The 15,057-nt window shown below is 41.2% G+C and overlaps 1 protein-coding gene across 1 annotated transcript in view; it reads right to left on the bottom strand.

Moving 5' to 3' along the window:
* Nucleotides 1-9,425: 9,425 nt before the first annotated feature.
* Nucleotides 9,426-15,057, bottom strand: part of LOC141134184 (NXPE family member 3-like) — a 29,880-nt gene continuing 24,248 nt past the window's right edge. The window contains exons 4-5 of the mRNA XM_073623767.1: nucleotides 10,547-10,753; nucleotides 9,426-10,212 (exon numbers count right to left, since the gene is read on the bottom strand). Coding sequence (XP_073479868.1) covers nucleotides 9,680-10,212; nucleotides 10,547-10,753 — 740 coding nt within the window. The 3' untranslated portion in view covers nucleotides 9,426-9,679. The remainder of the gene's footprint in view (nucleotides 10,213-10,546; nucleotides 10,754-15,057) is intronic.

Raw genomic sequence — 15,057 nt, 5'->3', positions numbered from 1 at the left:
CTGATCTTTGCCTTGGCAATGGAACCAGTGGCCGCCGCTGTAAGGCAAAATAGGATTATGGAGGGGTTCCGGAGAAGAACCAGGGAGGAGAGGATCGCGTTATACGCGGATGATGTACTTATCTTCCTGGGAGATACGGAGGGTTCACTTAGACAGGTGATGGAAATCTTTACAGATTTCGGGGGAATCTCGGGTCTCTCCATAAATTGGGAGAAGTCGGTTTTGTTGCCGATTGATCCGCTTAAGCAAGGTACCTTCCTGGAGGAAACCCCACTAAAGATAGTGGAGAAAACAAAATATCTTGGTATTCACATAACAAAAGAACCGGACAACTTTATAAACAATAACTTAGCCCCACTGTTGATGAAATTTAAAAAGAAGACTGACATATGGAGGGGACTTCCACTATCGGTAGCTGGAAGGTGTAGCCTGATCAAAATGCTATGGCTACCCCAGTTATTGTATATCCTACATAATTCTCCAGTATGGATCTACGGAAAATGGTTCAAAAAGATAGATATGCTGTTTAGAGCAGCCTTTCTCAACCAGTGTGCCGCGGCACACTGGTGTGCCGTCAGAGGTTCTCAGGTATGCCGCGGGATCAGGGGAGAGAAGGGCTGTCAGATGAGCCCGATCTCCCGATCCCCTGCCGAACTGTACATCGGCACTGTGAGAAGCTCTGTCAACCTCAGCAAAGTGAGAGTAAAGAGCAGGGGAGTGTGCTGTGCTCTCTGCTTCCCCCTACAGTGCAGTACCTGGCTGAATGAGGAAACTGGAAAGGTACTGTGCTAGAAGCTAGATTCGTTTTAAAAGGGCTTTATACATGTGTCTGTACATGTGTCTGTGTGTTTGTACATGTGTGTGTTTGTACATGTGTGTGTTTGTACGTGTGTGTGTTTGTACGTGTGTGTGTTTGTACGTGTGTGTGTGTGTGTCTGTATGTGCGTGAGCATGTGAGTGTCTGTCTGTATGTGTGTGTGTACGTCTGTATGTGTGTTTGTACATGTGTGTGTGTGTGTGTGTGCGCATGTGAGTGTCTGTCTGTATGTGTGTGTGTGTATGTCTGTATGTGTGCGCATGTGTCTGTATGTGTGTGTGTGCATGTGAGTGTCTGTCTGTCTGTATGTGTGTATGTATGTGTGTGTGCATGTGTGTGTATGTATGTGTGTTTGTACATGTGTCTGCATGTGTGTGTGCACGTGTCTGCATTTGCGTATGTACAAGTGTCTGTATGTCTCTGTATGCGTGTGTGCACGTGTATGTGTCTGTATATGTGTGCGCGTGTTACTTTTAATCCTGACACCCCCCCCCCCATTCCTGTACCATCAGAACTGCTTTTGTAGGTCTTGTTTGTGATAGCAGCAAGGACTGCTTCACCTCTGAAAAGCAACCTATGCACAGATCGCTTTTCAGAGGCATTTGACAGGCGGTAAAGAGGCATTATGTTGCCTCCTCACCACCTGTTTTAATGCAGCATCACTACACCGCAACCATGCAATGTACACAGTTACAGGGTAGTTGCAGTTCAGCCCCATTCACCCTGGGTATACCTCCAGCTGCAGCCACAACATGTGTACACCCCCAGCTGTTGTCTCTGCAGCTAAAGGGGAAGAATTTGGGGGTGGTAAAAACAGCTTAACCATGTGCTTTTACCACCCCTCCAACCCGACATGTGAACAAGCCCTTGGTTCACATCTGTGTTGCTGCGTGCTGCGTGTAGTGCAGCCCATTCATTTCAATGGGCTTCCCTAACCACAAAAATTCAGGGAAGGAAATCCCCAACCTTTTTTTTTTTTTTTAAATTGCACTGCACCAAAAGCACCCCACATTTTCCAATGTGTAAGGTACCATTAAGATTTAATGGCACCCCTAAAGAGCAGAGCATTTGTCTGTGTGTCAGGAACGAGTGCAATTTTGCGCATGTTCCGCGACACACAGTAATGTGAACTAAGCCTTGGACTGGGGTGCTTCAAGACTGAAAATACTTTTTAAGGGTGCCCCGACTGGAAAAAGGTTGAGAAACACTGGTTTAGAGGACTGGTGTGGAAGGGGGGGCACTGCAGAATAAGTCTGCAAACACTACAGTTAGCAACGTGTGAGGGGGGCATGGCGGTCCCACGTCCACGTAGCTATTTCTTGACGTCCCAGCTGCAACATTTGAGAGCAGGTAGTGGCCCCATGGGTAATAACAACACGGAAATAATGATTACAGGAGCGCCCCATGGGTTGGTTTTGGAGGTACTGGAGGCAAACTCTTTTGCTTACAGGACACCCACAATTAAATTAATGTTAAAAGTTTGGAAAGCCATTAAGGGCCTGAAAGGTATGGAGGGGGAAGCGAAGTGTAGCCCCCTTTGGGATAATAAGAACTATCAAGAACTGACACAGATAGGTAAAATTAAGATCTGGGAGTTAAAAGGGATAGTTAAATTAGAACATCTATATAATGGCAATATGATAAAAACCTTTGCATCTCTGAAAGAGGAATTTGGGATTCAGAATCAGTCGTATTTCAACTACATACAGATCAGGCATGCACTGCAGGCTCAGTTTGGAGAACAAGGCCCGAAATGGAGCCAATCTCCTATTCCCCAAAAAATAGAAAGTACTGAAGGTTCGAGGGGGTTAATAACAGAACTCTATCAGCATATCTGTAAAAACAGCAGGAAGGGTTCAGATAACCTTAAGTGTAGAAGGGGGTGGGAAAAGGACCTGGGGGCTATATCGGACACGCAATGGAAGGAGATATTGGAGGGGGGTCACCAGGTCTCGGTCTCACCAGCACAGAAATTTTCGCATCTATTGCTCCTACACAGGGCATATTACACCCCTAAAAATCTTTTTGAGTATGGGAGAAGGGTGGATGCTAACTGCCCTAGATGTCAAAACATAGGAGACTTACTGCATATGCTTTGGAAATGCCCCAAGCTATTTCGATATTGGGCGGATGTAGTTGAGGCTATAAATAACATCTTTAATCTGAACCTTAAGGTAGACCCAAAGCTGTGTATTTTGGGGGTGGGGGGGAACCTAGGTAATGGGAGGGATAAAATAAAAGCGGTGCGGAGATGCCTTTATCAGGCAAGAAAGCTAATAGCTAAGAGAAGGCAGGCAGAGAAACCCCCTTCTGTAGTGGAGTGGCTTAGAACGGTGTCAGAAACAGTGGGGAAAGAAAAGACCGTATATGTAAGGGGAGGGAATATAAAGGAATTTAATAAAATCTGGAATCCCTGGCTTGAGAAGCCGGACTATCCTAGGCAAGTATAGTGTAAATGGAGGATGGGAAAAGGTGTAGGCTCCAAGATAAGAGCATAAGTGTGTGTTAGGAACTATGATACAGAGAGGGTATGCTATTAGGGTTAGGGGTAGGGTAAATATGGGGAAAAAAAAAAAAAAAAGAGGAAGAGCACGCTATGTAGGTTAGTTTTATACATCTGATATTGGTGGTTTTATTATTATGATGTCACATATATATTGTACATTGTGATGTAATTTGTATGAAGATGAATAAAAATCATTAAATTTAAAAAAAAGATAGATAGATAGATAGATAGATAGATAGATAGATAGATAGATAGATAGATAGATAGATAGATAGATATGTAGATTACCACTACTTGTCGGTAGCACTACATTTTCACAGACTGAGACTTGCCATGAAATGCCAAGAAGGAAAAGAAGGAAGAAAGAAAGAAAGAAAGAAAGAAAGAAAGAAAGAAAGAAAGAAAGAAAGAAAGAAAGAAAGAAAGAAAGAAAGAAAGAAAGGAAGGTTAGATAAAAGTGATACCCAGGGGAGAGAGGAATAGAAAGTGGGAGGTAAGAAGACTGATGGATGAAGGACACAAGACTAATGCCCCGTACACACGGTCGGACATTGATCGGACATTCCGACAACAAAATCCTAGGATTTTTTCTGACGGATGTTGGCTCAAACTTGTCTTGCATACACACGGTCACACAAAGTTGTCGGAAAATCCGATCACTCTGAACGCGGTGACGTAAAACACGTACGTCGGGACTATAAACGGGGCAGTAGCCAATAGCTTTCATCTCTTTATTTATTCTAAGCATGTGTGGCACTTTGTGCGTCGGATTTGTGTACACACGATCGGAAATTCCGACAACGGATTTTGTTGTCGGAAAATTTTATAGCCTGCTCTCAAACTTTGTGTGTCAGAAAATACGATGGAAAATGTGTGATGGAGCCTACACACGGTCGGAATTTCCGACAACAAGGTCCTATCACACATTTTCCATCGGAAAATCCGACCGTGTGTACAGGGCATAAGAGTTAAAAGGTAGGAATGAGTGTATAAGAACAATCATGTGAAGGACATGGCTAAAACAACAAAGATAGAGATTAGGAAAGAGAGATTGAGAAATACAGAAAAGAGAGAAATAAAGAGTGAAAGGAAAGAAGAACGAGGGATGGAGAAAGCAAGACTAAAGGCAAAACTGTAGGAATATTTTTTTTAGAATGAAAGTAGAAAAAGAATGAGAGATAAGGAGAGAGAGCGGGGGGGGGGGGGGGGAGAAGGGGGAGAGAATATAAATTAGAAAATGAAATAATAATTAAAAAAATAAGAAGAAAAATAAATAAATAGACTGAGACTTGCCATGAGATGCCAAGAAAGGAAGGAAAGAAAGAAAGAAAGAAAGAAAGAAAGAAAGAAAGAAAGAAAGAAAGAAAGAAAGAAAGAAAGAAAGAAAGAAAGAAAGAAAGAAAGAAAGAAGGAAGTGATACCCAGGGGGAGAGGAATAGAGAGTGGGAGGTGGGAAGAACGACGGATGAAGGGCACAACAATAAGAGTTAAAAGGTAGGAATGAGTGTATAAGAACAATCATGTAAAATAAATGACTAAAACAACAAAGACAGAGAGATTAGAAAAGAGAGATTGAGAAATACAGAAAAGAGGAAAAAAGAGTGAAAGGAAAGAAGAACAAGGGATAGAGAGAGCAAGACTAAAAACAAAAATGTAGGAATTTTTTTAGAATGAGAGAAAAATGGAGAGAAGGAGAGAGAGAGAATATAAATTAAAAAATTTTAAAAAATTATTTAAAAAAAATTAGGAAAGGAAAGATAAATATTAAGATAGATTGATGGGCAAACAGACCAACTGATGTATAATGTAGATTACCTTACCACTACTTGTCAATAGAGCTACCTTTCACAGACTGAGACTTGCATTGCACTGATTATGTATTCCTGGGAGCAATATATATACCTTTGAGAATTCTCTATGGAATTGTTAAGTGGTCTCCAGAAAATAGCGTGTCAGTGAAAACATTAATGCTTTTTAACGCCTCTGAGCTCTCTGGTGTGTGATCTCTAACTACCTTTATGTTGGCCATCTCAGAAATAAAAAAAATGGTAAAGGAAATATAGAAAATGAAACCTGAATATTATTATTAATAATAATAATAATAATAGCAGCAAAAACATGACAATTTTGCATTTAAATTAGAATGTAGAGACTAATAGCAATAAAGTAAGTATCTCTAATTGTCTCAGTAATTATTTCTAGATCTAGGCAGTCCTAAAAGCAGGAAAAGTAAATAAAGCTTGGTCTTAAAGTATACTTTTTTTTATAACCTAACCCTGCTTTAAACATTTCCACAATTTTAGCCCTGACCTGTCTGTTGTATTCCTTGGCCTTCATGATGCTGTTTGTTCACTAAGCTCCTCTAACAAACTTCTGAGGGCTTCACAGAACAGCTGTATTTATACTGAGATTAAATTACACACAGGTGGACTTTGTCTACTAATTAGGTGACTTCTGAAGGCAACTAGATTTCAGTTAGGGGTTTCAGAGCAAAGGGGGTCTGAATACAAATGCATGCCACACTTTTCAGATATTTATTTGTAAAAAAATGTGAAAAACATTTATCATTTTCCTTCTACTTCACAATTATGTGCCACTTTATGTTGGTCTATCACAGAAAAACCCAATAATTTAAGTTTTTAGTTGTAACATGACAAAATGTGTAAAATTTCAAGGGGTATGAATACATTTTCTCAAGGCACTGTATATATTTGAAAGTTGATTTTTCCTGATGTACGGAGAGTCTCTTATTTCTTGTGGCCCTAAAATGCCAGAACAGTACACAAACCCCCCCAAATGAAAAATCCATGTACAAATCCAAGAACTTACTTTTTGTGGAAATCATCATGTCAATGCTGGACTGTTCCCTTCCTGTTATTAAAGCAGGAGTAAACCGCAAAAAAGGAAAACAAAAAATTCTTCTCCCTGCAAGTTAAGACTTACCTGAAAACAAAGCCCTCCAGCAGAGAGAGATGTCACGGCTCACCCGGGGGTTTCATCTTCACCCAATCTTCTTTCCAGGTTCGCTGGCTGTGGCTGTTTGACTGGTCAAGCCGTGAAGACATCATGGCCACAGCACGGCTCTCTATGGACGGCATGCCATCCATTAAGTGCAGTGCACATATGCCGGTGACATCACCGGTGCTGCTAAAGTAAATATCTCCTAAACGGTGCACGTTTAGGAGATACTTACTGTACCTACAGGTAAGCCTTATTATAGGCTTAACTGTGGGTATAAATCATTACAAGGGCTTTACTACCACTTTAAGCCTGTGCTGTGTGGGAGGGGCAGAAAGAAAACCTTACGTCACCACAGCTCCATTGACATCACCACAGCTCAATTCATGTCACTACAGCTTTTTTCAAGAGCTGCAAGCCAGGGAAGATTGATGTAAAGCAAGAACAGCTGGGTGTGAGAAGTGGGTCATCAACAGCAGCTCAGTTTAGGATGAGTGATGCTCTGTAATTGTAGGTCGTTCAGCCCAAAAGTTGGGAGAGGTCTAAAAAAATCTGAGATGGCTATTATAATGGATTACAATATGCAATACAGAAAAGTTGATAATAATCATTTTAAAAAATAGCTAGAATAGACAAATATTTGAATTCTGTAACACCTGCCAGACCTACCTTTGTCTATAAGTGGGTACCAACATTAAGAGACAGATTAGTAAAATAAAATGAGAGGAAAGGGGGACCTTTAGGGCTAAAAGATTATATTATTAGAAATTGTATATTTATATTATTAGAAATTGTATATTTATATTATAATGATATTGTGTCATATTGAGGAAATAGTGTATGTACTGCAGTGCCCTTTTGGACATCAGTACGTAGGACGCGCCAAAATACACTAGCTAAAATAATAAGAGAGCACATTTATAACATCACAATGGGTTTTAAAAAGGACAATATCTTTAAACATTTGTTGTGTCACAACAAAGACCCAAAAGAACTGTAGTTCTGGGGATAGAAAAATACAAGAAACAATGTTGTGGGAATAATAAAATAAAAGGAGTAAAAAAGAATCCAAATAGATTCATGATTCAAAAACACTGGCACCAAAAAGACTCAGCATACAGTTTGACGTTCATTTCTTTTTTTTTAATACAAACTTTTTTCATTGAGACTTTACAAGCATAACAGTGAACATCAGTATTCAAGAAGTAATTTGCATATACAAATAAAAGTTTAGGATTTAGTCAAGGCACAATGATTTGTATATATAGTCAATAGGGACTATATAATATGCAGACAATCAGTCCAGAGGTATAAGTATCCAGCTGACTATACAGTCAGAGTTTTCTACAGTCCAACTTATGGATTTAGAGAGGGTAATTGTGCTTAATATTGTAACAGCTCTGTTTCCTGGATCCTACACTATAATATTAACATTAACTAGAAATACTCTGAATAGTTTTCCTATAGAAAAAAACAAACTATGATAGAAAAAAAGAAATGTAAAAAGTAAGCAAAGTAGACATGTGCAATTGACTGTGCAAATTCTATATCTGGTGCCATCTGGGATGTTATTAAGCGATATCTAATTGAGTCCTTTGTAAATACCATAAGATTCCCAGCTTTCCCATTTGCGGTGGAAGATATGCATTGTATCATGAATGGTATGGTGTATACGTTCCATTATTCTTATGGTTTCCATTCTCGGGAGCACCTGGGACCAGGGCACAGTGGGGGGAGTACCAGTTTAAAGCAACAGCCCAAACAAAAAAGCACAAAAAACTGTATGTGCCAGTTTTTGGATTGGGGTTGGGACCTCTGGGAGTGGTGCAAACAGCAGGCACATTGTCATGGTCAGTGTGATAACAGAACCTGTGATCTGGGATACACTTGAAGCTGCCTTACGCCAGATTAGCTGGAGGCCGGGGCAGCTCCAAAATATATGTAGGCATCTACCCTCCATTTGACATCCTCTAAAGGAGTTTTCCGAGAAACTTGGGCAAAACAATTGTACCTTATTGGGGGCCAGGTACCATCTAGTGTGTAGTTTCACCATAGTCTCTTTAATGGACATGGAGTGTGTACATTTATGCATGTTCAAAATCATATCCGACCATTCCGCTGTGGTGAACTCTTGCCATATATCCGTTTCCCACCTGACCATAGCTGTAGATTTTTCAGGTAGGTTCATTCCATTGAGAAAATTGTATATCCTTGAAATGATCCCCCCAGAGAAATTATAGCAAATGGATTCAAAGTTTGTGAATCTTGGAGTATAATGATTTGTAAAAAGGCCTGACCTGGAGATATTTAAAAAATTCTATCCTCGGAATGTCAAATTGTTGTTGTAGATAGGAGTAGGAGCAAAATTGTGAACTTTGTGTTAGTGGATTTAAAGTAGTAAGGCTGTTCGACTCCCACCACAGGAAGTCCTTCGGTGACCCAAAAGCTAAAGGGAACCTTCTGTCTCCCAGAAATGAGGATCGGGGAGGTCTAAGGAAATATAGTTTCAATATTTGGTGATATAGTGACCATAGATGTTGTGTTTGTTGTGCTAGGTCGGACCATGGTATGCCATAAGAGGCCTGGCAAGTAGAACGGGCGAATGGATACATTCTCAAATTGAAGCCAGGGAATCTGGTTCAGTGAGATATGCCATTGGGCCGTTTGAGCTAGTCTAGCGGCCATGTAGTAATGCCATAAATTAGGTAGACCAAGACCTCCTTGAGAGAGGGGTCTATGTGTCAACAGTTTACCAAATCTAGGTTTCTTTCCTTTCCAGATAAATGTATTAATTTCCCTTAATTAATTTCAGTCTGCAGCCACTGTAATTTTTTGATAATGCATTGCAATATGGCTACCTGGAGTTGTTCTGTACACAGAGTGTGTACTGACCACTCCCCAGAAACATCATTTTCTGCTTGTGTGATTGGCTCACTAATTTTCCCACAAGATACAAGTCAGATTTCAGGCATCCCCTGCAACAAAAATTTCATTTTTGGAAAGATACTTTCAATAGGAGCACATCTAAAGGGATGCAGGCCCAGCGCATTTCCTCATTAAAACTCTGCAGCTGCACACCTGACAGTTAATTATGAAACCACCATTATACCCACACAGTACAGAGGCACAGACAACCCCCCCCCACCCCCATGACTGTGGTACTTTTGGAGGGGTGTCTTAGCTTTAGGTCTGAGTTTTTCTGATCCCATTCTTTTATACCTATGCTTCCTGCTCTGTGCTATGTGGAAATGTACATATATTGTGCAACAAATAGTTTTCTCCACCATCTTGGATATTTGTGTGCATTTGGAGTACGCTTTGCCATTTGTTCTAACGTTGGATTTTGTACTTTTTCTTATGATAACAATAAAAACTATTGGAAAAGTAAAACATGATTCTTACTGAGGACATATAAATGAAAGCATCAAGTCCACCTCATTTTTAATAATTATCTTTGGAGGATGAAGATTTTCAGGTTCTCGGTGGCAAGAGGTCATCTGCCAAACATCAAGAATGGTGACTGGTAGCTTAGAGAACATAGCCCTCATTAATGTGTCCAGCTGCAATGATAACCAGTCACTTCCATGGGGAAACCGGTAGCCAGTGTTGGCCGACTTGAAGATGATCTTTGTTTCAGGGCTGCGCTCTAACAGCTGAGCTACTGCTTCTCGAATGTGATATAGCCGTCGGATATACAGTCCAACAGGGTAAGTAATGAAGTGACTCCAGCATGTTATTACAATGGTCATCTCTTTCCGGATCCCCAAGTCATTCAACTCTGAAGCAATGTAGTGTAGATCATGTACTCCGGTACGTCCCATGCGTAAAGGTTTCTGGTGGGCTCTCCACTGCACCAAATAATTGAGTTCTGCATCTGTGGCTAGAAGTGGACCTGTCCTTTGAGGCACATGAAGACTGATCACCTTCAGAGCTAAGATTTTGGAAATAAAATGCAAGGCAACATTAACAAATTATTTGAAGTTAAAATAATGTTTAAAGTGCATCTCTAGGCTTTTTCTAGATAAAATCTCTCTTAACAGGCACACAACTGAAATAAAAAGACTTTATGTGTAGTGTGGGAGAAGGCTGGAACTTGTGTTACATTTTCATTGCTGTATGTGTCCCTATTGGAGATTTGCCCTTCCTTCCTTCCACAGTGAGAAATGTGTTACTAGGACAGGAAGCAAGCAGAAATCTACTCAACGAGACACAATGAGCAAGAAAACCTGACACAGATTCTACTTATTCTCTGTTATGTTACATACTTGGTATGAAATCTACAAGGTATTCCCACCACTGTCGCAATGTAGAGTCGCCAAACATGTAGACAATCTTCCCAGCAAGGCATTTTGCTGCTTCAGTATGATTATCAAACTGTTTATTGGAGCAGACCAGAGACTGCCAGACATCTTGGTAATAAAATCCTGAGGGGTTTGGGTTCTTTAGTCCAGGAATACATGCAACTTTTGTACCTAGAGAAGAATAATAACAATTACTATTCTCATTGATGCCATCAACATCAAAAATGTATATTTTTTTTACTGAATGTGGCTAAAGCCTTAGTCTTAATACACCGGCAATCAATTTTCATACCCTTTCTCCGAGACTGGATACCCAAGGTAGACAACATCTTCATTGACCACGTGACTCATTTCCACCTCACTTGGGCACATTGGGTTAATTTCAGTCAGGCAGTGCACATACAAATCTCTGATAAACATATAGTCTTATCAAACATATACTATAATTTCCTAGGGCCTGTCCCTTAGCAGTACATAAGCATAACCCTAACCTTAAACTACCCCCCCAAGTTCCCACTCTCTCATTCAACTTGAACCCTTGCTACTCTTACTTTTGCTCTAATTGGACACTTTCTCTTCACTTTTCTCCTTCCAATCTCAGAACCACATCTTAGACACAGCTACAGTGTATGTTTTGCTGGTGAGGTTTTTTTCTTACCTGCATAAAATAATTACTGAAACACACACTTCTCTTCCAATATAAGACTCATTCAGTCACCAAACTTGCCATTATTTATGATATTATAAAACCATATCTTGACCTTTTATCATTGATTAAATATGGGAACTGTTATGCCGCGTACACACGGTCGGACTTTTCGGGCTACAAAATCCAGACGGACGTCGACGGACCAAGTCCGGCAGACAATCCGATCATGTGTGGGGATTCCCCGGACTTTCAGCGGACTTTTCCAGCCACAAATCTGACGGACTTTAGATTTGGAACGTGCTTCAAATCCTTACGTCGTAACTACGCCGGACCCAGAAATCCGCTCGTCTGTATGCTAGTCCGACGGACAAAAACCGACGCTAGGGCAGCTGTTGGCTACTGGCTATCAACTTCCTTATTTTAGTCCGGTGTGTGTCATCACGTACGAATCCGTCTGACTTTTGTGTGATCGTGTGTAGGCAAGTCCGGTCGTTAGAAAGTCTGTCGAAAATCTGTTGGACGGGCTGTCGGACTTTTGTAGCTGAAAAGCCCGACCGTGTGTACGCTGCATTAGGTTTACATTGAACCATTACTCATATATGATTGTACTTCTTCATCCTTGTGCTCATTCTTTTCCTTTTTGTCTTTGTTTATCGGTTTCAAGTTACTAGTTAGGTTATTTAGGTTAGGCTGGAGGTTACTTAGGTTGTAGTGATGCTAATAAGGATGTTTTTTATTCTATGTTCAGGGCCGGAACACAGGCTGCCCTGGGTGCAAAAGTTTATCGCAGGGATGTGGGTGCCCTGACTCTATCCCTAAGGGAGGGGGGAGCAGTTTAACATCTCTGCCCTGTGCGTTGGAAAGTCCTTATCCTGGTACTGCCTATGTTTATGAGTTTTTTTGTCCTTCTTTGAGAGACAACCCACCAATTAAAGTCCTGCTATACCTCTTCAGCTGCCCTGGTTGGGAGCTGTTATTTTGTATACAGTTTCAAATTACTACATGATTTGTGACACTTGACTATTGTATAATTTTTGCAATTGTAAAAAATATTATATGCGTGCTCTTTAACCGTTGAGGACCAGGTGTACTGCAGAAGGTTGGCCCTCCTGGGCGAACCGCCGTCATTGTATGTCGGCCGCGATCACTCCACAGAGAGACAGAACAGGGATCTGTCAATGTAAACAAACAGATCCCTGTTCTGACCGGGAGGAGAGACCGATCTGCTGTTCCTAGTGATTAGGAACAGCGATCTCTCTCCTCCTCCAGTCAGTCCCATCCCCCCACAGTTAGAAACACCTCCCAGGGAACACATTTAACCCCTTGATCGACCCCTAGTGTTAACCCCTTCCCTGCCAGTGACATTTACACAGTAATCAATGCATTTTTATAGAACTGATTGCTGTATAAATGTCAATGGTCCCAAAAATGTGGCAAAAGTGTCCGATCTGTCTGCCGCAATGTCGCAGACCCACTAAAAATCGCTGATCACCGCCATTACTAATAAAAAAAAATAATAATAAAAACGCCACAAATCTATCCCCTATATTGTAGACGCTATAACTTTTGTGCAAACTAATCAATATACGCTTATTGCAATTTTTTTCACCAAAAATATTTAGAAGAATACATATTGGCCTAAACTGATGAAGACATTTTTTTGGATATTTATTTTAGCAAAAAGTAAAAAATATTGTTTTTTGTTTTTTTTCAAAATTGTCGCTCTTTTTTTGTTTATAGCGCAAATAATAAAAACCGCAGAGGTGATCAAATACCACCAAAAGAAAGCTCTATTTGTGGGGAAAAAAAGAACATCAATTTTGTTTGGGTACAGTGTCGCACGACCGTGCAATTGTCAATTAAAGCGACGCAGTGCTGTATCGCAAAAAATGGCCTGGTTATTAAGGGGGTAAATCCTTCCGGTCCTTAAGTGGTTAATGAGGCAGTTTGTACACAAAATTACTGAAGGCTTCAGCTATAGGAGAATACATCACTGCTCACATCAATCTGACCATTCAATCTTAAATGGTTATAATAATTTTAACTGCTTAGTTTTACGTATCGACGATTCACATTTTTTACCCATTATTTCGTTTTATTTGCTTTTATACCCAGCACTAGTTTGAAACAGTTTTTCCAAGACCAGCAGAAGTGTGACATTTGCTACCCATTACCCTACACACATAGGCGTGCGCACAGGGTGTGCCGGGTGTGCCTGGGCACACCCTAATCACCCCATGTGCATTAGTATTATCCAGGAGCAGCAACAGGTGGGTGGTTGGGGGTGCAAGTGGCCAGTGTAAATACCCCCATTATATTAAAGTCTAGGTTTAACCTTAGGAACATGTTACACCTATATTTAGGGTGTACTGTAATATGCTCTCAATCAACTGTCTCCCACCATCAGAGTCCCCTTCCTGTGACAGCAGGTGGCGTTCATGTGTGTTTGAACTTTGGGGTGCACACCCTAATGCAATAGGCTGCGCACACCTATGCCTACACATGAAACCAGCTAAGGTAAAGACTTACCACCTTGGTCTAATAAGAACACCTCAATGGCCAATAATGGTGTTTCTATTGTACTGGGAGATGGTGGGTAGATGGGGCTTAGCCAGCAAGTCAGGAAAGTCAGGGACTCAAAATGAGGAACACTGTTTATAGGGGAGAGCAATTAAAGGGTTCTATTTCCCAAGTCAGCCATTGGTTGATATATATATATTTTTTTAAATATACTTTAATGAAAACCAGGGCTTTTTTTCAGCAGGAACTAGGGGGAACTCAGTTCTACCACCTCTGGCTGAGGTCTTCTGCTCCCTGCTTACCACTATCACTTGGTAACACTGAAGTCCAGCTTCTGTGTTTACAAGTGATAGCTTATCTCCCAGTAGCTCCCACAGGTCAGATATCCTGCACAGATCCCACTGAGTGCTGGACAGGGACATGGGAGATACAGAACAGGTGCCCAGGGTTTAGTGCAGTGATGGGCAGGAGAGGGTGCATGGTAGGCTGCCCCCTCTGTGGTCTCCATTTTTTCCCTTGTGACCAGTTGTTGATGCTCCTACTGCATAATCTCCCTTGCAAGTGACTGTAGTATAGTCTAGTATGGTGGGAGTCACTACAGCCGGATAGGTGTTTCAGCTTAATATTGCAACAAAGCTAAGATATATGACAGATGGTGGAGCTTTTAAGGGGGGGGGGGGGGGGGGGTGAGGGCAGTGGGGGGAGGGGGTTGTATGCAGAGGGAAGAGCTACTAGTTGATGCCATTTGGCAGGTATGTGTGTGTGGCGGGCATGGTTGAGTTCCTGCACCTATTCTCTGAGAAAAAAAGCCCTGATGAAAACATATGAAGGTTTTTTTTGTTGTACAGTATGCGGCACTATTCCCACAAGCAACAAGTATTTTCCACTTGCATCCAGACACAATAAACAGTCTTTGAGCTTGTTTTTCTTGTTTTATTAGAGTGATAACTTGGATGGGATAAAGGGGTTATGGGATGCACAACTTGACTGAAACAATAGATGGGGCAACTTCTCCCTATGTACAAAAATCCTGGACTGTTCTCCCTACCGGCCTCCAACAGTCTTTGGTACTCAAAAGCCAAAGCCCCTTAAGGACAAGGAACTCTCAGTCTCTTTTAGAATATAGCACAGTGTGTTGTAAGCTGCATTCAGGAGTATCTCCAACTCCTCCGTAGAAATTGCTCCCAGATCTACTGCCTGCATGAACTACAAGCCCACCCGGCTGCTTGTCCACCAGCCCACCTGGCTGCTAGGAAGATTTCCTAGGACAAAGGATAGGAAGGGTTAAGCACAGCACTGTCCTCCT

Source organism: Aquarana catesbeiana, linkage group LG03 (assembly GCF_042186555.1).
Source record: "Aquarana catesbeiana isolate 2022-GZ linkage group LG03, ASM4218655v1, whole genome shotgun sequence".
Classification (NCBI taxonomy): domain Eukaryota; kingdom Metazoa; phylum Chordata; class Amphibia; order Anura; family Ranidae; genus Aquarana; species Aquarana catesbeiana.
This window is presented reverse-complemented; position numbering and strand designations above follow the sequence as displayed.